At 43.9% G+C, this 25398-nt stretch overlaps 1 protein-coding gene and 1 long non-coding RNA gene across 3 annotated transcripts in view; both read left to right on the plus strand.

Annotated features, from left to right (window-relative positions):
• Positions 1-25398, plus strand: part of LOC127950469 (uncharacterized) — a 92643-nt gene that overhangs the window by 4889 nt on the left and 62356 nt on the right. The gene's annotated exons all lie outside the window — the stretch shown is intronic.
• On the plus strand, positions 15046-24924 carry LOC127950450 (gastrula zinc finger protein XlCGF57.1). Of its 2 annotated transcripts, XM_052547515.1 has the most exons (3): positions 15046-15094; positions 15400-15530; positions 20545-24924. In XM_052547515.1, the coding sequence occupies exons 2-3, from the start codon at positions 15446-15448 to the stop codon at positions 21723-21725; spliced, it is 1266 nt and encodes a 421-aa protein (XP_052403475.1). In that variant the 5' UTR covers positions 15046-15094; positions 15400-15445; the 3' UTR covers positions 21726-24924. The 2 variants fall into 2 exon arrangements, with proteins under 2 accessions (XP_052403475.1, XP_052403474.1); XM_052547514.1 differs by having other exon boundaries at positions 15053-15530.

Below are 25398 nucleotides of genomic sequence, written 5' to 3' on the forward strand. Positions count from 1 at the left end.
TTACTTAAGCACAATAACAAGACAGAAATTTTAATAATTTAAGTTGGATCAAGTATAAAGTGTGCTTTAGAGTAATGACAAGGCAGTTGCAATTCTTGCAGTGAACTCTCCTGATACACAGGAGAAGCCTTTGGCATCTAATATTCCAAGGTCTAGAACTGTCACACCCCTTTGGGAATGGGAACTGGAAAGGGTTGTGCAAGAGGTTCTAGTCCATGAGCCTGTCGTCACTCAATCTGCCCAGGCCCAGGTCTTTTCAGTGTAAATAAATAAATAAATAAATATATATATATATATATATATATATATATATATATATATATATATATATATATATATATATATATATATATATAATATTCTTGATTTTTCAAACTATTTGCATTTTCAATTATGACTTTACTGTCTGACCAGAAATTTAGAATTTTCTGTTACAGCTGTTTGATCATGCTGGTGCCTCACGGGCACATATTCATTGGAAACAGAGCCGCCGTTCACTGTGCCTGTCAGGATAGTACTCGGGAGACAGAGGTGGTTAAATTCAACACAAAGTCTTTATTGAGATAAGGGTTCGTGAGAGGTAAGTTGAGAGTAATTTCTGGTGTGGGTTCTGTGGGGTCCGTTTCTGTGAAAGCCAGGTGAGTTTGTTAAGTGTGGAAACGTCAAAGCCACACAATAAATGAATATTAATAATTGTCTCTTCTTCTTTCAGTGGAAGATCAATGCTCAGAGAATTACATGGGCACTCAGGAGATATCGAGGATCGTAGGAGAATTCAGATCACGGATAATGCCATGAGCGTTCTGGAGGCAGGAGAACAAAGACACACAGGACGTTACTGTAGGTGTTTCTTCGAAGACAAGGTTAGCTGGAGACAAGATTGTGAGGTTGATTCCTGTTGGAGGCTTGACAGTGAACTGGTGCATGAGTGAGTGTTATATAGTGCCATGGTGATGGGGATCAGGTGCTGGTGATTAATACTCAGGGGACTGGGTCTGCCTGGTCCCTGACACCCCCCCCCCTCCCTCCAGGGTCCATGCCAGTGGATCTCCTTAACCGTGTAGATGGGTTCAGCGTAGATGGGCGGCAATGGGGGTTCGTCATCAGGGACCGGGTCTGCAGAGGGAACAGAAACAGGTAAAGGCTCTCCAGACAATGGAAAGAGTGGAGGTTGGGAACCAAGAATGCATTGAAACTGAGTTAAATTAGTCGATCTTTGTCTGAGGGAATTTTGGGCATATTCGGCCCAGACTAAATACCTGTTCCATAGGTTTCGGTTTCGGTGGCAAAAAGTCCTGAGGAAGCGGCTGATGTCCTGGATCTTACGTTGTGTTTGCCTGTTTGCCTGAGGATGATAATTGGAAGTAAGACTGACTGTGACGTTGAGCAGAGCAAGGAAGGACTTCCAAACCCTCGAAATGAATTGAGGCCCCCTGTCAGAAACAATGTCTTCTGGAATGCCAAAATTATGAAATACATGATTAAACCGAAGTTTATGTTGGTCATTACACATCTTTGGATGAATTCCTTGACATCCTCCTGTATCCTTGGCCACCAGTACTTCCTTTGAAGAGTTGACAGTGTTTTATTTACTCTTGGATGACCAGTTCCCACCGAGGAATGAACATTGGAGATGAGGGGCAAACGGTGATCCTCCGACACATAGATTTTCCCTACCGGGCACATTGGCTGAATGGGTTGGTTTCAGGATTGTTCATTCGTTGAGATCCCACTGAATTGGGTTAACAAATAGTTTGGTGGGCAAGATGGTTTCTGACTCTTCCAGGATTTCCTCTACAGTATGAAAGCGGGATAAGGTGTTGGCTCTTGTGTTCTTGGAACCAGAATGGTGGGATATTTGGAAATGGAACCGGGTAAAGAATAGAGCCCACCTAGCCTGGTGAGGGTTGAGTCTTTTAGCTTCTTTTAGGTACTGAAGGTTCTAGTGATCCGTGAGTACCAGGAAAAGGCTGCCGGGCTCCCTCCAGCCAGTGCCTCCATTCCTCGAGGGCCAGCTTCACTCCCAGTAATTCTCGATTGCCAATGTCATAGTTTCTTTCAGCGGAGGATTGTTTCTTGGAAAAGAAAGCGCAAGGCATGGGTTTTGCAGCTTGCTCAGAATATTGGGATAGGATGTCTCCCACTCCCATAGTGGAGGCATCCAATTCCACAATTAACTTCCTTTCCGGATCTGGGTGCTGTAGTAAAGGGGCCCTTGTGAAGGCGGTCTTTAGTGCTTGGAAGGCTTGTTCTGCTTCCGGAGTCCATTGGAGTATCTTGGGTTTACCTTTTAGTAATGATGTCAATGGTGTTGGTGATCATACTGTACTGGTCGATGAACCGTCGATAGAAGTTTGCAAAGCCCAAGAACCTCTGGAGTTCTTTTACTGATTTGGGAAGTCATAGCTTCTTTGTTACGGTAATCCATCTTTACCCCTCTTGCACTGATCTGATAGCCTAGGAACTCCACGGAGGACTGGCGAAAGACAAATTTTTCTGCTTTTACAAACAAGGAGAATTCTCAGAGTCGATGGAGCACTTGGGCAACGTGCTGCTGATGTTCCTTTTCATTGCGAGAGTAAATGAGTATGTTGTCGATGTAAACGAGGCGAACCGATTCAGGAACTCTCGAAGGACCTCATCCATGAAGCTCTGAAATACAGAAGGGGCATTAACAAGACCATATGGCATGAATGATGGGTGATTCATCTCCCTCTCGTATTCTGATCAGATTGTATGCACTCCTTAGATCTAACTCGGTGAAGATGCGAGCGTCACAGAGTTGTTCTAGGGAGGATGGAATCAAGGGAAGTGGGTAGCTAATTTTCACAGTTATTTTGTTTAAGGGCCTGTAATTTATGTAAGGTCGTAACCCACTATCTTTCTTAGGGACAAAGAAAAAGCTGGCTGCAGCTGGTGAGGTAGATGGTCTAATGTACCCCTGTTTCAAGGTCTCTTCAACATACTCATGCATAGCCGTCTGTTCTGGGATGGACAGGGAGTATATTCTGCCCTTCGGAATGGGCTCTCCAGGTATGAGGTCTATAGCGCAATCCCAAGGTCGATGCGGGGGTAGCTTGGCTGCTGCGATCGGATTGAAGACATCTGAATGTGGGATTGAAGGAGGCATAGCATGAAGGGACACTGGTAGATAAATTTTTCTTTGGGCTTTCAATAGATATGGAGTTAATAACCATGGAATCAGGTTTGTCACAATGAGAATGTACATGATTTAATTTAATGCAATCGCAGCTGCAGTTTAGAATCTCTCCGGTGGCCCAGTCTAGTGAGGGTTGGTGCTGGATCAACCACAGACGTCCCAAGATTATATTGGCCTGGCTGTTCTCAAGAATAAATGGGGTGAAAAACAGGTGATGGGTATTCTGCACACCGAGAGTGACGGGTGCGATTTGTGAGATCACATACCCTTGGTTGATCATCTCGTCTGTCACTGCGTAGATGGAGTATTGTTTCTGGGTTCTGGTCTTTCGGAGGTTGTGGGCTTTGGCGAGTTTCCCCGAGATGAAGTTGCCGGCCGATCCGGAGTCCACGATTGCCGTGGCTGAAACGAGTTACTCAGAGTTACACAGATAGTTAATGGGGTGGACACAGAGGGTTTAGGAAGGACTGAACACACCATTAGACACGGGGGATGAGATGGGCAAGTGCGTATGAAGTAATTTTCCTTTCCACAGTAAAGGCATAAACTGTTGTCTCGTCTGCTATTTCGTTCTGCAGATGTCACTCTCTTGATTTCCACTTCCATCCATTCTGGCATATGTTTCTTGATAACATGATTTGGATCTTAAGTGAACTCGCTGGGCTTGCTGCATGAATTTCTCTGACCCCATATTGTCATTGTGGCGAGCTGTAATGCGGGATTCAGCCCTTCTCTGTACACCGTCAGTAAGGCTTTCTCGCTGCGGCCAGGGTTCTGAATTAATAATTATATTATAAGCATTTATATTTATCCAATAGAATTATTTTTAATTCTTGTTCTGTTCTGATAAATTTGTTAAATTTAAAGGATTTGTTGTAAAGTGAGGGGAACTAAACATATCCTGTTGGTACATTATAACATTATTAGGCCTGCCGTTATTATTTCTAAAATCCAACTTATACATGACTTATATTTTTTCCTCTCACAAAAGTAATTTATTTTAAGCAAACAAAAATTATAAATTATATTATAAAAAATATATATATAAAAAAGAAAATCTAATTATATTGTCAGTTTTATGCTAACATGATATCAAGGTCTTCGGATACTATATTAGATACAAGTTAATTTAGGGTATTTAACATGCACTGTGACATTTTACCATTTCAACTTATAAACTCCTTGTGATTTTAAAGGCAGTTTAATATTATTGAAATTCAAGTTGAATCTAGAATAAAAAAGATTTTAATTGCTTAAATTATTTCTATGAATAAATAATATGTTATCATGACTTTTTCACTATTTTTACGAGCTGTATTTGTAACAAAGGCAGCAGATAACTGAGCAAACACATATGCGCAACTCCGGTGCAGACAGATGTGCTTAAACACAACCAGAGTGCATGCAATAAACAGTGAGCAAGCGTCGGTTATGGGCAGAACTGTTCAAGAAAGAAAATGAATGCAACACGTGGGTGTCACGAGTCCGGACCCGTTGTTCCTCCCTCTCACCACCAGAGGGCGCCACTTCCATTCCCCCGGACTCATTACCTTCACTCTGCACAGCTGTGTCACCCACTCACACACTTACATGCACGCCTGGTTACATTGGACACACCTGTCACATACTCACACACACAGCGGTTCCTCCTTTGTCAATGAGTATATATTCTCCACCGTCACATCACTCTTTCTAGCTGGATTAATGTTATTTGTTAATTGCATAAGGTTAATCGTGTGTTGCGTGTCTGCTGCTTCTGCATGTGTCCCTGTGAATCGTTTCTGCCTTGTTGGCCTTTTTTGTTCTCATTAAAAGAATATTTCCCTGCATTTGGACCCAGACCCATTCTTCCATGGCGCCGTCTCTACTGCACCGTGACAGTGGGGCTGTGCAGATGAGAGTATTCATGCCATTCATGGATAGAATATTGTTAAACTGTGTGCATTGACGCCATATAAGCCACACACACACGCATATATTATAAAGCCAACTACAAGATTGTTTGACCAAGCCTACTCAACTGTTCATTATATAACCTTAATTCAGCAATTGGTCTAGGTTCCTATGTCCTGACCGGCACCCAAGAGTGATTACCAAACAAAATAAGACTTGGAAATAGAACTCAATATACAGTCCTTCTAAGTCTCACTAACATTGGTCCTAAGTGTAGCCATAAGTGGTGATGTGAAAGCCATGTTCCACTAGGTCCGTCTGCTCCCTGAAGATCGCCCCCTTCTAAGATTTGTCTGGAGAGACATGGAAAGAGACCAAAATCCATCTGTGTCTGAGTGGCAGGTTTTACCTTTTGGTATGACGTGTAGTGCGTACTGTGCCACTTACGCCATGCAGCACCATGTAATCAGTCCCAGCCAGCCAGAGAATGATGGTTTTCCATTGAGAAATGCCTCTTTGTTGAATTGTCTGATTATATTACGAATTGCACCTAAACAACTGCACTCAATGCCCAGACTGGAGCTCTTTGCTGCCCTCATAGGAGCCCAACACAGTAGATTGGCAGGGTAAGCTCTCGTTCTAACAATCAGCCGAACTACCCTCTGGACCGATTCAACCACGGTCTTGTCCTGGTTAAACTCTGAGTCATGTCGATTTAAGGTTTTTATTGGCACTTGAGTGGCATAAATTCAGGAGCGCACTGATTGACTTTCATGGCGATATGTTGACTCAGTGAAAAAAAACCCTGCTGATGACCCCACCAGAGGCAAGAAGTTAGAAGAACTAGCTGTGCCAAACTGATGGAGCCATCGGCCACCCTTTCTTCTTCAAAGCCCAGACAAATGGCTGACCCCACCAACAACAGTAATAGACGCATGTCACAAAGAACTTCACAAGTCTATATTCTGTGGAGTCGCTACAACCATACCTGACAAGTACCAGATGTGCATCTATACAACAATTGGAGGGAACTTTTAGAGGAAACCACACAGAAGCTTCAAGGGGCGGCAAGTAACAGCAGAGCTCTTAGCGCTGATGACTACAGTACTGTCGAGATTCTTATCCTAAGAAGGGCACAACAGGATAGTTTCACAGAGAAGTTAAGCCTACTACGAAATGGGAAAATATTTCAACGTAATAGCCTTCTACTAACACTGTCTCCAGAGCTGGACAAGACAGATGAACTCATTAAGGTTGTTGGCAGATTGAAATGATCTTAAGACTTAGACCCATTTGCTGTGCATCCCATTATTTTGGATAAACACCATCCCACAACTAAGATTTTGATCCAAGACTACGATTCTTAACTCAGCCACTCCAGCCCTGAGAGACTGTTTGCAGAGATCTGCTGCAAGTTTTGGATCTTATGAGGTCTAGAGGCAATTCGACGATATCAGCATACCGGCACATATTGTAGAGGAAGGAATTCAAGCCCTCAAATTCCAAAGATGGCAGACTATAGCACACCTATGCCTTTATAAGCCAGAATTTTACTTGATGGGGATTGACTGTTTCATTGACTGAACCCTTTCCAGTCAAGGTGGGCAGGCACACCGAGAAGAGGTGGGGAATCATATTTAAATGCCTTACAACCAGATGTGTACATCTAGAGAACCTCACCAGTATGCATGCAGACTCTTTCTTAATGGTCTTGAGGCTGAGTTGTTCTCCAACCAGGGAACAAATATCCGGGAGGAGAAAGAGACATACGAGAGGCTCTTGCGGAACTGTCCCCAAAACTCCAAACATAAGATACATTTTCACTTCAACACAACTGGGGCACCCCACTTTGGCGGAATGTGGGAAAGGGAAATTTGCTCTGTGAAAACAGCACTTTACAGAGTAGTAGAGGTCAAGCTATTACTAGTGGTAGTAGTCAAGCTGTCACAGAGGAAGTGCTCAATACTGTTCTCCTGGAAGTAGAAGGCATGGTTCAGTTCACAAACTACATTGTGTGCACTCTGTTGATTATAATGAGAGAACTTGAGTTTAAACGTGAGGACGTTTAATTAATCAGTCCAGTTTCTTGTTTTAATTAGGCCTAAATAATTGGAGCAAAATTATACAGTGCCTCACGATGACATGGGATGTTGGGCGATGGTGGAGACGAGGGAGCTAGGTGCCAAGGCAGAGCTGATGGGTCGAAGGACCGAGGTGGAGTCCAGGGCTTGGAGGCTGGAGGTGGAGACAGGGGATCCTCACGCCAAGGCAGAGCTGGAGACTGGAAGTCCCCTACGAATCATCGCACCCAGATGCCGCTGATTGAGGGTGAGCTGCGAAACTGACCGGCACCAGCAGAGATGGGGTTGAGGAACTGGCTGGTTTGAGAGGAAGGCTGGGAGGGAACACAGATGGACTTGGGCTGGGCAGAACCAGTGGAGACGCAGGAGATTCAGGGCTGGGTGTAACCAGGAATTGGGTGTAACGGGGAATTGGGTAATGCCTCACCAAACAAATCAATTAAATCCATCTGGAAAGCATCTATAAATTCCTCAAAATATAATCCAGAAACCAGATGCAGCTCACCCTCAGTGACGGAAAGTTGGGCGGAGCTTCCCTCCAAGCCCCCGATCTCCACCAAAACATGAAAATAAAGAAAACTTTTTAAATGAGAAGGTGTGTCCAAACTTATGGTCTATACTGTATTTACAGTATATACACAAGTTAAATATCACCAAGGGTAAAATAATATCATTTATTTTTCTGCCACCCATCTCGTTAAAATGCAGACTCTTTAAACTCTTTCCAGGTCATCTCTTTCTGCATGCCAGTTGGTAAATGGAAAAGACTTTAGAGGGGCAATGAACATATTTCTCTGTTATGCCAGGAAAGCCTGTGTGTAAGTGAGGACTGTTTGGGCCCTGCTTCAGATCTATTTTACAAAATCTGCACAAGCAATCGACATGATCAGTTTCAGGCCTTTTGCACCCAATATTGAATGCCATCATTTTATGAATTTAAGACTTTGTGCTCAGATTTATAACTTTAAGACATTACTATGTGTAAAGGAAAATAAAGACATTAAGACTTTAAAACCTGCAGGAATCTTTTGTGTATGATGTTGTTCATGTGTTAAATATTCCCCTGTATCTGACTGAGGATCTGCTTGAGTCCCAGGAAAAGATGACAGCAAGGACACAAGCAGTGAAGAAACAGTGCTCTCTACAAGAACACAGAAATATTACAAAAATAAACAATTATATTACAGACACAAATAAACGCACGAATACATGTATACACAACCCCCCATATAATAAATATATATATATATTATTATATATTGTGACGGGGTGAAGAAGCACACGACAAGAGGATCAAGGTGAGTTCCCCGAAGGGTGGATTTTATTGACCAACGTGAGGGGAAAATAGTCAGCGTAAGGGGTTTCCGGTGCTCGGTGCTCGTCCTTCTCTCCCTTTCTCTCTCTCTCGGCGCGCAGTGCTGTGTGGGTCCGTGTAGTCTGTGTCTGTTGAGGGCTGGCGTCAACACGCTGCTTTCTGGAGGAGAACAGAGAAACATTAGCCGTAATGAGCCATTTCCAGCATTGCCCTGACCCTGTGGAGAAGTGGGGAGATTGAGGGAGGGCGGGGAGTGGAGCCTGACAGACCTGCGAAAGCTGACCATATCCTCGAGAGACCATTGGCGTTCGCGTTGGCCGTACCTGCCTGGTGTTGCATGGTGAAGTGGAAGTCCTGGAGCGCGAGGAACCACCGAGTCACCCTGGCATTGGTGTCCCTCACCCGGGCCATCCACTGCAGAGGTGCGTGGTCCGTAATCAGGGTGAACCTAGTGGCCTAGGAGGTAATAGCGGAGCTCCAGGACTAGCCACTTGACAGCCAGTGCCTCCTTCTCGACAGTCGCATACCGTCGCTCCGCTGAGGTCAGCTTTCGGCTGATATAGATTACCGGGTGTTCCTCACAGTACGTTTGCATCCGTTTGCAACAGGAAGGGGCGATTGAAGTCGGGGGCTCTGAGCACTGGCTCGGATGCGTGGGCGGCCTTTACCCGCTAGAACGTGCTCTCCGGGTTCCACAGGACCTTCTCTGGTTGCCCCTTCCTGGTCAGGTCTGTCAGGGGAGAGGCTAAGGAGGAGAAGTTAGGGATAAAACAGATGTAATATACCGCCAACCCCAAAAAGGCCCATACCTGTGGTTTGGTGGTGGCCCGTACCTTGGCTTCGGTGACAGGTGACACTTACGGGGGTTGGCGGTCAGCCCCGCCCGGCAGAGTTCTGACAGCATCTTCCAAACTCCGAGACATCATTCAAGCGGCGGAAGTCATTGCAGAAGTGGAAGGTGCTGTCGGGCTTCGGAACCTTGATGATGGGGCTGGACCAGGGGCTGCATGGTGGATCAATATTCCCTAACCTCAGCATCTCCTGTACCTCTTCCTCGATGGTGTGTCGCCGAGCCTCCGGAACATGATAGGGCCGCTGCCGGACGATCACTCCGGGTCTGTGCCGATAACGTGCTTGAGTATGTGGGTCCACCCTGGCTGGGGAGAGAACACATTGGTGAACTGACTGACCAGGTGTTGCAGCTCCGACTTTTGGGCGGCTGAGAGGTGGGGGTCCATGTCCACAGCCACGGGAGGTCACTGAGCGAGGGCTGCAAACTGGGGCCTGGTCCCGACCCAGTGCTTCAGAAGATTCACATGGTATATTTTGGTCTTCTCTCCGACTTCCAGACTGCCGGACTAGGTGGGTGACAGGGCCAATCCTTTCCGTGACGGTGTAGGGACCTTGCCAGCTGGCCTAGAATTTGCAAGCGGCGGTGGGGACTAGGACCATGATGTGGTCTCCTTGCTGAAACTCCTGTGGCTGGGCCGCCCTGTTGTAATGCAGTTGCTGGGCTTGTTGGGCCTTTGCAATGTGCTCCCAGACGTTGGGCATGACCCTGTCGATCCTCTCCCACATCCCCGGACATGCTCTATTGTAGACCAGTGGATGGCTGGCTGTTGTTCCCAGGCTTTTCTGGCGACGTCAAGCAGGCCGCGGGGCTGTCGGCCTAAGAGGAGCTCAAAGGGGGTTAAGCCGGTGGAAGCCTGGGGTACCTCCCAGATGCCGAACAGGACATAGGGCAGCATCTTGTCCCAGTCGGGCTTGTCTGCAGCAACCACTCGACGCAGCATCTGCTTGAGCGTTTGGTTAAAATGCTCGACCAGGCCGTCCATTTGCAGGTGATACATGGTGGTGTGGAGCTGTTTAATTTGGAGGAGCTTGCAGAGGTCAGCCATCACCTGGGACATGAAAGGGGTGCCTTTGTCAGTCTGTATCTGGGATGGTAGGCGGACCCGACTACTCTGCAGAAAGAGCTCCTGGGCGATGGCTTTCGTGGTGGCTTTGCGGAGGGGGATGGCATCAGGGTAGTGGGTGGTGTAGTCTAGGATGACCAGGATGTGTCCGTGTCCCCAGACAGACTTCAGCAGCGGCCCCACTAGGTCCATTCCGATCCGCTCGAAGGGCACCTCAAATAATGGGCAGTGGAATCAGTGGGCTGGGGGAGGGGTGCGTGGAGACGTCCATTGACAGGTGGGACAGGCCTGACAGAAGCGTTTGATTTCTGCCTCCAGGTGTGGAAGATTTTTAGTAGTAAGGTTTTAATTAATCAAGTATATAATCAATGTGAATCTAGCCATTTTTTTTAAAGTTATTATTCTATTAAAAGCTAATAGAAAGTTGCCTACGCCCTGGAATGTACCAAACTGATAAGAAACACAGGGTCAGATATACATTGAGGGCCTGTGTAAATCAAGCAGAGGGCCTCTCCTCTAGGGATGTATGAAATGTGTAGACTAAAGATAAAGTTGTTGACTTTTTCCTTATATACACTATATGGGGTGGTTCCACATAGTCAACAACTTTATCTTTAGTCTACACATTTCATACATCCCTAGAGGAGAGTCCCTCTCCTTGATTTACGCAGGCCCTCAATGTATATCTGACCCTGTGTTTCTTATCAGTTTGGTACATACCAGGGCGTAGGCAACTTTCTATTAGCTTTTAATAGAATAATAACTTAAAACAAAAATGGCTAGATTCACATTGATTATATACTTGATTAATTAAAACCCTACTACTAAAAATCTTCCACACAGGCCAGGCCAGTGGAAACAGTCGCGTATGCGCTGGACTGTGTTCTGGGCCCCAAGGTGGCCGGCCATGGGATGGGCATGTGCCAGCTCCATCACCGCTTCTGTCTCGGTTCACAGGACTACCAGCAAGGTCTTTTCCTTCCCCTTTGCTGCGCGACACAGTAAAGCAGGCTGTTTTTCACCATGAAGTGAGGTGTTGGATGTGGTTCCGGTTGGAGCTCCTTCCCATCAGCGACCCTCGCTTTGGCCCAGCAGTGTTTGAGGCGGTCATCCTCGTGCTGCTCCCTGGCGAAGGCCCCAGCCCCAGTCACCTGCTGGAAGAGGTCATAGTAGAGGTTAGGGTTATGATTAGACAACTCACCCTCTCTGGGGCTGCCCGAAGCCAGCAGCACGGGGCACCGTCGGGGCTTCTTGGTCGTCCGACACTGTGGGTGGTTCCTGGCGGGGCTGACAGGCTGGCTAGCGGAGGCAAACAGGCGGTCAAATCCTGGCCAATCCCTGCAGTGGAGGACCGGAACTGGCAGACCCTTGACGGTCCTGACTTCTACCGGCCAGGCGCCAGGGGGCGCAGTGATAGTGTGACGTGCCGCGCCGGTGCTTCCCTTGTATCACCATGGACGCAGGTGATGGGCAGTCTGGCTTTGGGTTCAGGCCGTGGAGGAAGGACAGTCGGCCGGACGAGGGTGATCGTGCTGCCAGAATCAAGGAGGGCAAGGACCGGTCGGCCATTTATCTTCACTTCCGCCTGTGGGGCCTGCTTCAGAGTTTCCACGTGTATGGCACAGCCTGCCAGCCAATCCCGTTCAGGGGGTTGGGAAGCTTCGGTGGGCATAGGCTCATCCTGTGGCCCGGGAACCGCCGGCTCTGGCCAGCACATGCGGTTCTCTCCCTCCGAGCGGACAGGAGAAACGCGCATCCCCTTCCTCAGTGAACTATTGAATGTGGTTACCCGCATGGTGGATAAACTATCCCCCCCCCGTGAGCTGCTACCCTTCTTCATGGCCTAAAGTGTCGATTCGTGTCTAATCTCGCCAAATTTACTTCATGGTTCTTAACGAGAAAGCCTCTCGTCCTCAATCCCCAAGGGACGGCACAAGAGGCTGACAAAGATGGCCAGTTTATAACGGCGCACACAGCTGCCGCGTTCTTGCTAGCGGCGTGGCCCAATGTTTATCTTGTTGGATTAAATCCTGCCGTGGATACGTTTCAGGATTATACACAATGAAACGCAGCGACTTTGACGCATGAGCTTCCCTTCCTGTTTGTCAGGGACTGTGCCCTCCACTAGAAAGTGCTGTTGGACTGCTAATGCACATCCAACCCTCTCATTGCAGTCCCCACGCTCTAACACTGACTGCCTCGCAACATCTTTGGATTGAGCTATCACTTGAGCGCCCCCTCAGACACTCTGCACAATCCAGCCTTCAGAGTTGAGGGACGGCACAAGAGGCTGACTAAGACAGCCTGTTTATGACGGCTCACACAGCTGCGGTAATTACGTTAGGGGCGTGTTCCGATGTTCATTTTGTTGGATTTAATTCTTCCGTGGATACGCTTCAGGATTAGACACAACGAAATGTAGTGACTTTTTACACATGCTTAATGCATGTGGGAACGCTGCAGGCGGAGGCTTTGAAACCAGCCTGGGCTTATGCACGAATTTCTAGAACGCTGCAGGCGGAGGCTTGGAAAGCACTATGTTTTATGGGCCTTAGGGTAGCGCTTGCCCGGCATTTTCATTATGAGCGTTACCCACAATTCGTCACGGATACACCATTCAGTTCAGAAAGGCCTGCCTTTTTGCCGTGGAAATCTCCCATGATTGTTAACCAATCGTGGTGCTGCGGCAGGAGCATCTCTGCGGGCTATAAAAGTAGACCCCTCTCAGATTCTCTTTAGAGGGCAAAGCGTATCAATACTGTGTTCTTCTTTCGGCTTAGCCTTGGCTTATAGAGTGTTTTTGAAACGCATGAACGCAGTTCTGGCCCTGTTGCGGCTCCAGGGCGTTCGTGTATTGAATTGCCTGGACGATTGGCTGGTGTTAAACACAATCACAGACTCGAGCACACTCCCATCGGGATCTTGTGCTTAATCATCCAAACAGCCTTGGCTTATGCACAAATTTCTAGAAGAGTGTTTTAATTCCCTCTCAGCGGATAACCTTCTGGAATAAACTTGGACTCTCGTGCGATGACAGCAAGACTATCTCTCCCGTGCACTCAGTCTGTTGCGTCATGCGTGCATCACTTCAAAGTGGGTCGCACAGTGACGGTGAGTTTGTGCCTCAGACTTTTAAGTCTAATGGCAGCGGCATCCCCTGCAATCCGACTGGGCTTACTTCATATGCACCCCTTTCAGTGGTGGATGACACCACTTGGTCTTGGTCTTCTTGGTCTCAAAACAGATTTCTGTCGATCTGAGCGGTTCATGTCCCCGGATGTTTGAACTTCGGAGTGGATTTGCTATCCAGACAGACTATGGAGCAGGGGGAATGGAAGTTGCACCCCCAAACCTTTTATGGCATCCGCTGGTCTCTTGTTTTATACAAGGTGCGCGACGGCTGAGGCCTTTCCGCCCTGTGCGAATTCCTTCATGGGATTTATCCATTGTGTTGCAAGGTTTATCAGGGCATCCGTTTGAGCCCTTTGAAACTATACCGGATAAAATATATACCGGCTCGATTAGCCGGCCCTGGCCCGCTTGGTAGAGGTGGGCCAGGGCACGGTTCAGTTGGACTCGGGCGCCGTTCGCATGCAGTGTGAGCGCTAACCGTGCCGGAGCACGGAAAAGGACGCGTTACGTCACGGTTTTGCGACGCTCCAAAACCAACATGGCAGGGAAAGGGTCGCTTTGGTCTACGGCAGAGGTGCAAAACGCATAAAAAAACTGCAACGTCCTTGCTGCACTTCAGCTGGTACCTTGCAAACACCCTCATACGAGCAGCACGATTACGTGAAAATTTTCGTGCCACTAAGGCGACATATCTGTTTAACAACAGGCTGTGGACCAAACAACACAAAATTATCCACAAAGAAAACAGAGCGATGCACTCCATTGTGTTCAGAGAGCGCCACTCTTCCTGTTTATCCCGAAACCGTCGCACCATAATGACGTAAGCGTGCTCCGGCACGAATGCTGAAACCCTATATGTGAGTGCAGGTCAGAGGGGGAGTGGGGAGGGGGGACAATCGTACTATACTATAATCGCACTATTTGGCCAATAGGATTGGGGGGATGGTATAAGGCTTCAGACATTCATCACACTGAGGGGTGTTCCCATACGGTGACGTCACCACAGCATCTCTTCCCTATTCCCTATCCCTATATATATATTTCAATATTAAGGAGGTATCAGAATATAAAATAAGAATGGATAAGAACATGAATGAATCAACTCCTTTGAATTCTACCTTATGATTGCTCAAAAGCAGTCCAAAATTACACGTTTATTTTTAACATAACAAATGTTACTCTGTTAAGTTTTCAAACAAAATAAATTAATTTAACTTGCATAAACTAACTCTCAGATCAGTTTTCACAGTTTCATGCATCTCTACAGTAATATCACTCAGATCTCAGATGTTTATTCTGGAGCTTCTCAAGCTTTGTCACTCTTCCTCTTTATAAGTTTGCAAAACAAAATCGGTGCATATCCGCCACCTACTGGATGCAGTGAGAAGAAAGAAAAACCTTAATATTGGCGTAGTAGCCCCTGCTCTTATAACGGTGGTAGATCAACATATTATTTTAAGTATTTAAAAGTTTAAATATATGCCAGCAAACACGTTGTTTTGAATTATTATTTGATGAAGACTTTTATTTTGCTTCACCGAGCGCTGCGCAGGGCGCGGCGTGTGACGTCATGCGCTCAGACTGCAGCTGAAGGGAGGTTTGTGTCTGCGGTTTAAGGTGTATAAATAGTTACAAAACATTCTAAAGTAGTTTCCTGTAATTCACAAATGTTTTGCAGAATTGCTGAAAGCATTCGAAGTAACATATATTATCTTAATGTATGTATATCATCATCGCCATAAAATGATATAGTAATGTTGTTTGTAAATGGTGTTGGTCTCGTAATTGGCATCGTTTATGACAGTAAAGCGCATCAGGAACAGGGGTTTATTTTACATCGTTGCTTCATAACGTTAAAATATCCCCATGATCTCAGATGTGACACAGTCTGGCTTCCAACAGGCAGGAAAACACCCAGGTTTAACATCTGCATTAGATTATTGTGAAGATGGAGTTTGTTAAAGAGAAGAGAGAAGGCATGAGTGATGAAGAAGACACATGCGGAGAGGAAGAGGAAGAAAATAAGCAGAGAGGTTGGTGATAATTTTTTATTCTAAAATAATGGCTGCTGACAGAACAAATTCTCACACATTTAGAAATTCTCACTCACTTTGTGAAATTAAACACTACATTTTAGTAAAAAATTATATGCAGAATCTAACAGAGGGTTTTTATTTATTTATTTATTTTCCAAAATGTTTTGGTATAGTATAAGTTTAGCACAGATATATTTTCATTCTCAAACACTCGCACTTCAGTTTCACTCTCCGTCAGGCGATCTGTGATATTTCTCAGTTCATCTCAATGGATGCGCAGCACACCTGTAGTTGACGTACCGTAAACCGTAGTATGAAGACGCACAAATCGCCGCGTCGCTTTCTCTCTCACACACACAGAGACCGAGAGGGAGAGAGAATTGACTCGCTTCATTTAAACAATATTCTTTGTTGTATTTTCCTGTCAAAATAACAGCGTTCCTATGGAAATCTAAAGCTTTTAACAGCCGGGTTTTCCGGTAGTGGGTGGAGTTAATGCGCAAACGGCAATCCCTTTGGCTGGCGCTCACCTATTATCGTCCCTGTATTGAATTCAGCAAATCAGTTCCAGTGAATGCACAAAACCTGATTAATATTCATGAATCCAGCAGCTCATTAATCCTTTGTAATCCATATTGTTTTTTTTTTCTTGTCAGAAACATTGGATGACAGAAAAAACAACCACCTCTCAAGTTAACATGTTCAGTTAAAATTACTAATATGCATTCAAACATGGTTGTCAAATTTACTTCTAATTACTTGTTATATTAAATAATACTTGGATTATTATAAAGCTTGACTGACTGATGTTAAAAGTGTATTGATATTAAAGATGTATTTGAAAAACTGTGCCATTTTACATATCAATCAATCAATCAATCACCTTTATTTATATAGCGCTTTAAACAAAACACATTCCGTCAAAGCAACTGAACAACATTCATTTGGAAAACAGTGTGTCAATAATGCAAAATGATAGTTAAAGGCAGTTCATCATTGACTTGATTACAAATAAATGCACAGACACTATTTAAACTGAACAGAGATGACATCACTGAATTCAACGATATCGCTGTAAATGAAGTGACCCCAACTAAGCAAGCCAGAGGCGACAGTGGCAAGGAACCGAAACTCCATCGGTGACAGAATGGAGAAAAAAAAATATATCAGCGTTAACATATATCAATCAGTCTGGCAAGTAAACTAAAATATTTACTAGCTAATGGCGATTCAATTGCCAAGGTGTCCGTAGAGGGTTGGGTTCTCTAAATGTCACAAGCAAACATTCTTCAAGTAACATTAATAGAATGTTCGTTCAAAGTCCTCTTTCATCATCTCGTGTTCGAGATCCTATGGGAAGGGCATCTGCGCCTGACCTCTGAAGAAACATCCAACTGCTCCAAGTCTGGCTTTACAGACAGGAGCGCGTTCCCAATGGGATGGTTCACCCAAATATGAAAATTCCATCATTAATTTGTCACCCTCATATTGTTTCAAACACATAAGATCTTCATTCATCAATTCCAGAAACGTAGCAAGGATATCTGTGAATGAATCCATGTGACATCAATGGTTCATTCACAACTATACATAGCTACAAGAATACTTCTTGTGCAAATAAAAATGACTTTATTCAGCAATTTGTCGCATCACCCTGGTGCCATTTTGGAGAACATCTCAGCTTTGTCACGCCGATATGCTGTTTGAGTTCTGGTCAAACCACAACAATATGTGATGCAGTTGAGATATTCTCCAAAATGGCTCCAGATTCCATGGAAAATAAATCTTAATTTGGTTTCCGCAGATGAGGGATGAAACGACATGAGGGTGAGTACTTAATGTTTGGTTAACTTACCCATTAACCAAACACATAAAGCCCCTGCAAGCACAACCTTTCCTTAGATGACATTAATTTCTTGTGACCTCTGGAAAATTGCTTGAAGCTTGTTTTGTCGTTTTTACCAGGTTAGCTGTTTTATCCTGCAAGCCACCCACGCTTGCATTTTTTGCTAGACACTCGATGTGTCTCTCGGTGGTCGGAGAGCACAAGGTCAATTTTTCTGTTCTCCCTGACAGTGAGAAACAGCACATCTCTGGAGAGCCGGTTGAGCATGGCCAGCCTGCTAATGCAGCAACGCTTTGACAATAAGAAGGAGGCCTAGGTTTTCAAATGTGTCTTCCTAGGATGTCTGCGTGCAGCAGATTGAGCCACTGGTGCAGCAGATTGAGCCACCACCTACTAAACCCTGGGGGGAATATGTCCTTTGCTGTGGCCTTAGCCAAAAACCCTCAAAACCCCACTCCTTCTGACTCTAAACGCAAGTAATCAGACTAATGCATGGCCACAAGGGGCTTTGAGTCCAAGTTCATGGGTGACCAGCCCTCTGAACACCAGTTCTGCACCTCTTATACCCCTGTTCAAAAAACTGAGAATATTTGTCAGCGGGGTCAGCCCAGTCAGAGTTGGCACAGGCTTTGCAGGTCTCAGGATTCTGACATATTTAGACGACTGGCTGATTGTAGCCAATTCAAGAAATAAGCAATTCGAGAAAGTAATGAAGAACACTGTCTGTGTGCACTCTCACATCACAGCTCTCGAATTCTGAATGAATGTGAGCAAGAACAATTTCACAACATCCCAGAATGTTATATTTTTCGGTCTGGAGCTGAATTCCATTGCAATGCGAGTGCTGTCGCAAGAGTGCATTCTCTCTTTCATGAATCACCTCTCGCAGTTTAGGGAAGGAGCATTATCGCACATGTCTCAGACTACAGGCTCTTATGGTTTTGGCTGTCAATGTCCTGCCTTTGTTCATGCATGGCAATCATGTAAGGAACAGGACGCACTGTTGTTACGGGTGACCCATGTCCCGGGTATTCTGAACAGGGGCACAGACCTTTTGTCGAGATGGAACCCACTCTATGTAGAATGGCACAACCATTCTCAGGTAGTAGATCTGCTTTTGATGAGGTTTGGTTGGGCAGTTGGCGATCTCTTCACCCCTCGATTTGGACGCGTTGGCTCACCCATAGCCCTATGTGCTGTTGTATGCTAATCCTCCGCTCTGCCAAATAACTCCTACCCTGGTCAGGGTGTAAGAACAAAGCTTGACTCTGATTTTGACAGCACCACGTTAGCCCAAATCTCCATGGCTGGCAGGGATATCTTCTCTTCTTTATTCACAGCTTTGGCTCCTCCTATTATAGGCGGACCTCCTGTCTCAAGCGAATATGGAAATCTACCATCCGCACCCAGACAGTGTGGCTTTCTGTGCCTGGCCCGTGAGAGGGTGAATTTAAACACATTGCCCCCCCCCCCCTCCCCCCACATGTTGTTGCTACCATGCAGAATGCTAGAGCCTCAAGTGCCATGTGTTTCAGGAGTGAGGTAAGGGGTGCCAGCTGATATCATATCAGTGCACAGTTGTTGTTGTTTTTGTTTTTTTAAAACCTTGTCAATGGTGGTAAATATTTTTCCACAATTAAGGTCTACTTAGCAGCTATTGCTGCATGTCATGTTGGATTTGATGGCACTACGATGGGACAAAACCCCCTTATTTATAGATTTATGAAGGGCTCCCGCCGTTCCTCTTCAAGTCACTAAAAAAGCAATTCCAGGATGGGACCTCTCGATGGTGCTGGAGGCTTTGTCTCAACAAAAGAGTTTTACACCCACCCACCCCCTGAATCACGGGGAATCCCATTTCTAATCAACACCTCTTTCATTGGCTCATGGAAGCCATCTCTCTGGCATATGAATCTGAGGGAGTGCAGCCTCCAGAGAGCCTAAAAGCACATTCCACTAGGTGGATGGTGGCCTCGTGGACTCTATTTAAAATGGGTTACCTTACAGGACATTTGTGCCGCTGCAGGCTTGGACGTCTCCACATACATTTGTCAGAGAATACTGGCTTGATGTTACCCATACCCTGGTAGCTCACACTGTCTTAGGCGTGGGCTTATCCTAGCCTTGTACCTTTAGGCCTGCTACACATTTTAAGCTTGGGTTGGCCAGCCTGGCTTATTCATGTCATTAAGCCGGTCATTTGTACCCTCCCCTGACACCATATTATATATTCATATATGTATATGCCATTGTATATTATCTTTATATATGCTACAGCATATGTGTGTTGTCAGGTTTTGTAAGCATGTTACCACTTGTCATGCTTTTATGTCTAATATTGCATTCTCACTTTGTGAGGGGTCTGTTACTTTGTGACGTATCAAGCATCATCTTCCAGGTGACTGTCCTCTGGCTTGCAGGGCCTTGCCTTGAGTGTATTGGGCAACCAGGGAGCTGTCCATCTCTCCCATAGGTGGATCTCAAACACAAGATGATATAAGAGAACAATAGGTTACCGTTCGTAATCCTGTACCTGACATTAGGCACGTGCTCCTGTCTGTCAGGCCAGACTTGATGCAATTGGATGTTTCTGCAGAAGTCAAGCTTTGGATGCCCTTCGCATAGGTGTATTTCTCCACTCGATCACTTCAGAACATCAAGAGAACATTCAAATGTAACGATCCCATAAAGCGATAATTCATCCAAAAATGTAAATTCTGTCATTATTTATTCTCCCACATGTTGTTCTGAACTTCTTTCAGCTGTTGAAAACGAAGAAATTTTAAAAAAACTTAACAGGTGATGGTATGGTAGTCACTGACTTTCATAGTAGTTTTTTCCATACCATAGCGATCAATGTCCACTGTTTGGTTATCAACATTCTTCAAAATACCTACTTTTGTGTTTAGAAGAGGAAAGAAACTCATACAAGTTCTGAACAAGTGGACGTTTTATTTAATAAAATACTACTTAAAAAAATATTTTTACTTTTCATTTTCATAACTCACTGGGAACATGCTTCGAATGTAATTTTTGGCGGGGATTCATCTAAATGTAAATCTCAAACTATATTAGCTATATATATACACCAGATCAGATAGCATTTTTAGATTACATTTCACTTTGTCTTTCCTGAATTGATCTGAACAATTTAACATGTTATAGGCCTGATGGAAGTGAAAGAGGAGCGTCACGAGATAAATGAAGTGGAGGAGAAAGATCAGCAGGAGGAACCTCATCAGTTCATAAATGCAAAACAGTCTTGTAGTTGTTCACAGAATGATAATAATCAATCACAAGAAACATCTCAAAGAACAGAAGCCAAAAACCTGTTCACCTGCTCTCAGTGTGGAAAGAGTTTCACACGTAAGGGACACCTGAGGATCCACACGATCATCCACACAGGTGAGAGACCATACACCTGTCCTCAGTGCTCCAAGAGCTTCACCTGCAAAGGAAGCCTGAAGGATCACTTCAAGATCCACTCTGGAGAAAAGCCTTTTACCTGTCCTCAGTGCGGATGGAGTTTTGCACGTCAAGAAGATCTTAAAAGGCACATAAGGATTCACACCGGAGAGAAACCATTCCCATGCTCTCAGTGTGGAAAAAGCTTCACTAGTTCAGGAGATCTGAAGAGACACTTAAGAATTCACTCCGGAGAGAAGCCTTTCTCCTGCCCTCAGTGCACAAAGAGCTTCACGCAGAAGGAAGGACTGAAGGAGCACATGAAAATACACTCCGGAGAGAAGCTTTTCATGTGTATGTTGTGCGGGAAGAGTTTCACACATCAGCGGAGCTTAAAAAGACACATGAAGGTCCATTCAGGAGAGAAGCTACACCAGTGTCCTGAATGCGGCAGGAGGTTTTCAGAGGCCTGCAATCTCAAAACTCACCTGCTCTCTCACACCGGAGAAAGACCCTTTCACTGTCAGCGCTGCGACAAGAAGTTTTTCCTGGCGGTGCACCTCAAAACACACATGAGGATCCACGAGGACGAGCGGCGATACGTGTGTTCATTCTGCGGGAAGAGCTTTCTGTGGCTTAATGGGTTTAAAGACCATCAGAAAACTCATATCGGTGAGAAACCCTACGAGTGTCAGGACTGTGGAAGTACTTTCACTAGAGCCGGTGAACTGAAAGTGCATGAACGAGTTCACACTGGAGAGAAACCCTACAAGTGTTCCCACTGTGAGAAGAGCTTCACTCAGTCAGGAGCGCTAAAAATTCATGAGAGGGTTCACACCGGAGAGAAACCGTACCTCTGTCCGTCCTGCGGGAAAACGTTCAGCCGATATGGGAATCTAGGGAAGCATTTAAAAAAGGCTTGTCCAAAGCTGAGACAGTGAGGAGGTTCAGCTCCAGGTATAGGCTCGTCCATGTGAATTAAACACTGATGGGAGAGTTTGGCTTTCAGTGTGAACGAAGAGCCTGTTAGCTGTGACTTGACAATCCACTAACAATAGTAAAACAAATTATATTAAAAACAAGAAAGCAAGCATTTGAAAAGTAACGCAAAAGTAATATAATGCATTACTTTCCATAAAAAATAACTAGCTTCTTTTTTAGGGAGTAATGCATTACTTTTGAAAGTAACTTTTCCCAACACTGGTGAGGAGATTACAGGACAGTGTGTCCTCCAAACAAGAACCTTAAAGGAATATTAAGAAAGTATGTGGGATTCTGTGAATGCTACAGAAATTTTAGGGATTGCTCTTGTATTACAAAATAGCACCTTTTTTTTTTTTTTTTTTTGCACGTGGTAGCATTTGTCAAACAATGCCAATATGTGTCTTTATTTATTTTATCTTATCTTAAAAATGTAATTTTGTTTATCATAGTTCTTCAGATCTTTGGGGAACTGAAAAGACTTTCACTGAGATTATTTAAAAAGAAACTAGACCAGTTGACAGCTCTTATTATGTGTTTGTGGAGGAAATTAGGTGAGTTCTGTATTCCTTGTTTGTTTTTATTTGCAAACATGAAATTATTCCACAGATGCTTACCGTATAGTTAGACGAGTGAAAAAGTCACGTGAAAGTTTGTACTTATGTACTTTCAGACGCCTTAAGAAAGATTCACAATCAGCCAATTTCATCCTTTCCTCTATTTTGTTAGAGTCACACTCATGGTCTTCATGGTCAGAAGTGACCAGACATCTGAAATGTTAAAAAAATGTTTGAGAGAATTTAATGGTACTAATTAATATTTATGCAATAATTAAAATCAATGTTTTCCATTGAAAGTAGTACAATTTTTTTTTCTATTTTAAGGACTTTATAGAGAGGCTTGTGAATTCCCTAGTTGTTTTTATACATAGTTTATTTTGATTAGGTAGTGGATTTAAATGTATATTAAGGTATTCACGAAGACTAGTTTTTGTCAAGGATAATTTTTTTTTGTTGTTTTAAAGGCCATGTTCCAGGTTAACCAACACTGTTGATTAATGGGTACATAAATCACTCAAGATATGTATATCATTTTTACAATGTCTCAAAAATGGTCTTAAAGACCAGTTTTATAAGTTTTTGGTATTAACAGGGTTTTTTTACGCAACTCAGTGATGACGTCACGTTGAGGAGAAGTGGAGGAAAGGTAGCCTCAGTCTAGTATGATGCAGCGTTCCAGGCAACCCATAACCCGTGTTTTTCCAACCTTAAACCCGTGAAAGTGCACTGGAACGGCAATCAAACCCGTGACCCATCCGTGAACTCGTACTAGATCGATGTACTCCGAGTTCTGATGTCACACAACACGCAAAACAACGATGACAGCCCCTACGAATAATACTGCCTGCTGATGCAGTGTTTATGCAAGTGGTACATGTTGAAAAAACGATTTTAGGTCAATGTAACGTTGCAATAAAATGTATAATCTAGCTACATTTTCTTGCGCTCAGAAAGTTTGGCGTAACTTGCCTGGAATGGTACAAAGTCGTTAGTAGTGGTATGAAATAGTGATTACGAGCTCAAAAACCTGCCTGGAACGCAGCATCAGAACTATAGCGACTGACTGGGATGAGGAAGAGGTGGCGAGAGCAAACATGTATGATGACCCGCTGCCGTGTAATTTCGATCGAGCCAGCCGTGAGAGGGCAAATGAGGAATTGCCAAGAACTGATGTCCGTCAAAGCCAATTAAATGCATGGTCTGAGGAGAATGAGTGGAGAGTTGGTGAAGTGTCCTGGTGAGTTGCTATCATTTAGCATCGCAGCAATGGGCTTTGGTAAATTCTCTCCCCAAGGTGACGTAATGCAATGCATTGTGGGGGAAAGGAGAATCGTTGCAAACCGCTGTAAGATAGTACCTACTTTTTTGTATTATATTCAATTTTATGATACCCAACAACACAAAATACAATGGATAACAGTTTAAATGTTTATTACCAACAAGCAAATTGCACAAATTCGTTGAAAAATTAACCCTGCAACACGGCCTTTAAATGTTGATTTGAAGTGAAGTGTTTTTTTTAATTATTATTATTATTATTATTATTACTACATTCAAACCTGAACACACAAAGCACTTTGTTACACAAAATATTAAAATTCTATAAAAATGTAACAAAAATTAACAGGAATGCTTTATCAAAGCTTAATCCTTCTGGGTCTGATCTGAATTTAACCTCTTATTTCAGTTCTCAGACTCATTTGGCTATATGGTTATAGTCGTACTAGTTCATCTGAGTATAATCCTGTAAGTGTGTGTGTGTAAGTGTGTGTGAGTGGATGTATCTGTTTTACGCTCTTGATGTTTTAGTGTAACACCTTCCTTGCTGTCCACTTTGTTTTACTGCTTGTAGTCAAATTATTGATTTTATTTTACATAGTTTCAGTGTTACAGTCACACCAGTTCATAGGTGTGTGTGTACAAGTGTGTGTTTGCGAGTGTGTGAGTTGATGTGTTGGTTTTGCACTCTAGAAGGTTTAGATTTTAACCCCTTTATTGCTGTGCATTTCTTTTCTGCATTGAGGGGGATTTGTAGATTGTACACTTAATTTTTTTATTTATTTTTTTCATTTCCCATTCATTTCCTATGATTGGTCATTTTTGACCGAAGACCATGGTTTAACTATTTTTTTAAACGTCCATTTAGCTTTTTCCAGTCATGCCCTCAATATTTTTTGTTCACAAACAAAGTGCCATAGAAGTCACCAAGTGGCGTACCATTCTGATGAAGATATGTTTTTTTTTTATTCTAAATGTAGGATTATCCGGTCAGTAATGACCAAAGACTGCACAAGGTTTACAGGTTCATCCACCAGAAAACACTTTAATGATGTATGTGTGTGCTTGGACTGGGAGTCCTTTTACAAGAGCACTTTCTTAATTTAGCAATTCTTCTCCAGTTTTTACAGTAATTGATTTAGTAGACATTTTTATCCAAATGAGGATTACAGCAGTCATCATCTCATACATTAACTATCTGTATTCAAAATCAAACAAAATGTATGCACTGGGATTTATTTTTTTATTTTTTCAGCAGGAACATTTCTCTAATTTAAGGATTTGTGTGCAATTTCCTGAAAATAAACACATACACAGAGGACTGATGTCTGACAGTTCAATTTTCTGAGGTGATTTTATGTACTTTGATGTATAAATGTACATAATTTGAATTATTAATACATACAGAAATATCATTGGATGTATGAATGGAGCCCCCATATCTCCTTCAGTCTATAAATCAGTGATTGTTAATATTAATGTTAACAATAAAAATAACATTGTTGTATCAGTATTTGGATAATGATGTAATAATATATCTAAGTCACAGGATAAAGGAATAGTTCATCCAAAGTTGAAAATATCCTCACCCTCAGTTCATCTGAGATCAGGATGAGTTTGTTTCTTCATCAGGTTTGTAGAAATACAGCACTGCATCAGTGTCTCATCAGTGGATGCTCTGCAGTGAATGGGTGCCGTCAGAATGAGAGTCTGATAAAAACATCACAATAATCCACAGCACTCCAGTCCATCAGTGAACATCTGGAGAAGACAAAACCTGAAACACATCCAGCAT

This window comes from Carassius gibelio, chromosome B2 (genome assembly GCF_023724105.1).
Source record: "Carassius gibelio isolate Cgi1373 ecotype wild population from Czech Republic chromosome B2, carGib1.2-hapl.c, whole genome shotgun sequence".
Lineage (NCBI taxonomy): Eukaryota > Metazoa > Chordata > Actinopteri > Cypriniformes > Cyprinidae > Carassius > Carassius gibelio.

Excerpts from the sequence above, each read along its gene's own strand:
- LOC127950450 (XM_052547515.1), top strand. The coding sequence starts at position 15,446 with ATGGAGTTTGTTAAAGAGAAGAGAGAAGGCATGAGTGATGAAGAAGAC. Across the intron at positions 15,531-20,544 it reads GGAAGAAAATAAGCAGAGAG|GCCTGATGGAAGTGAAAGAG; the intron begins GTTGGTGATAAT and ends AACATGTTATAG.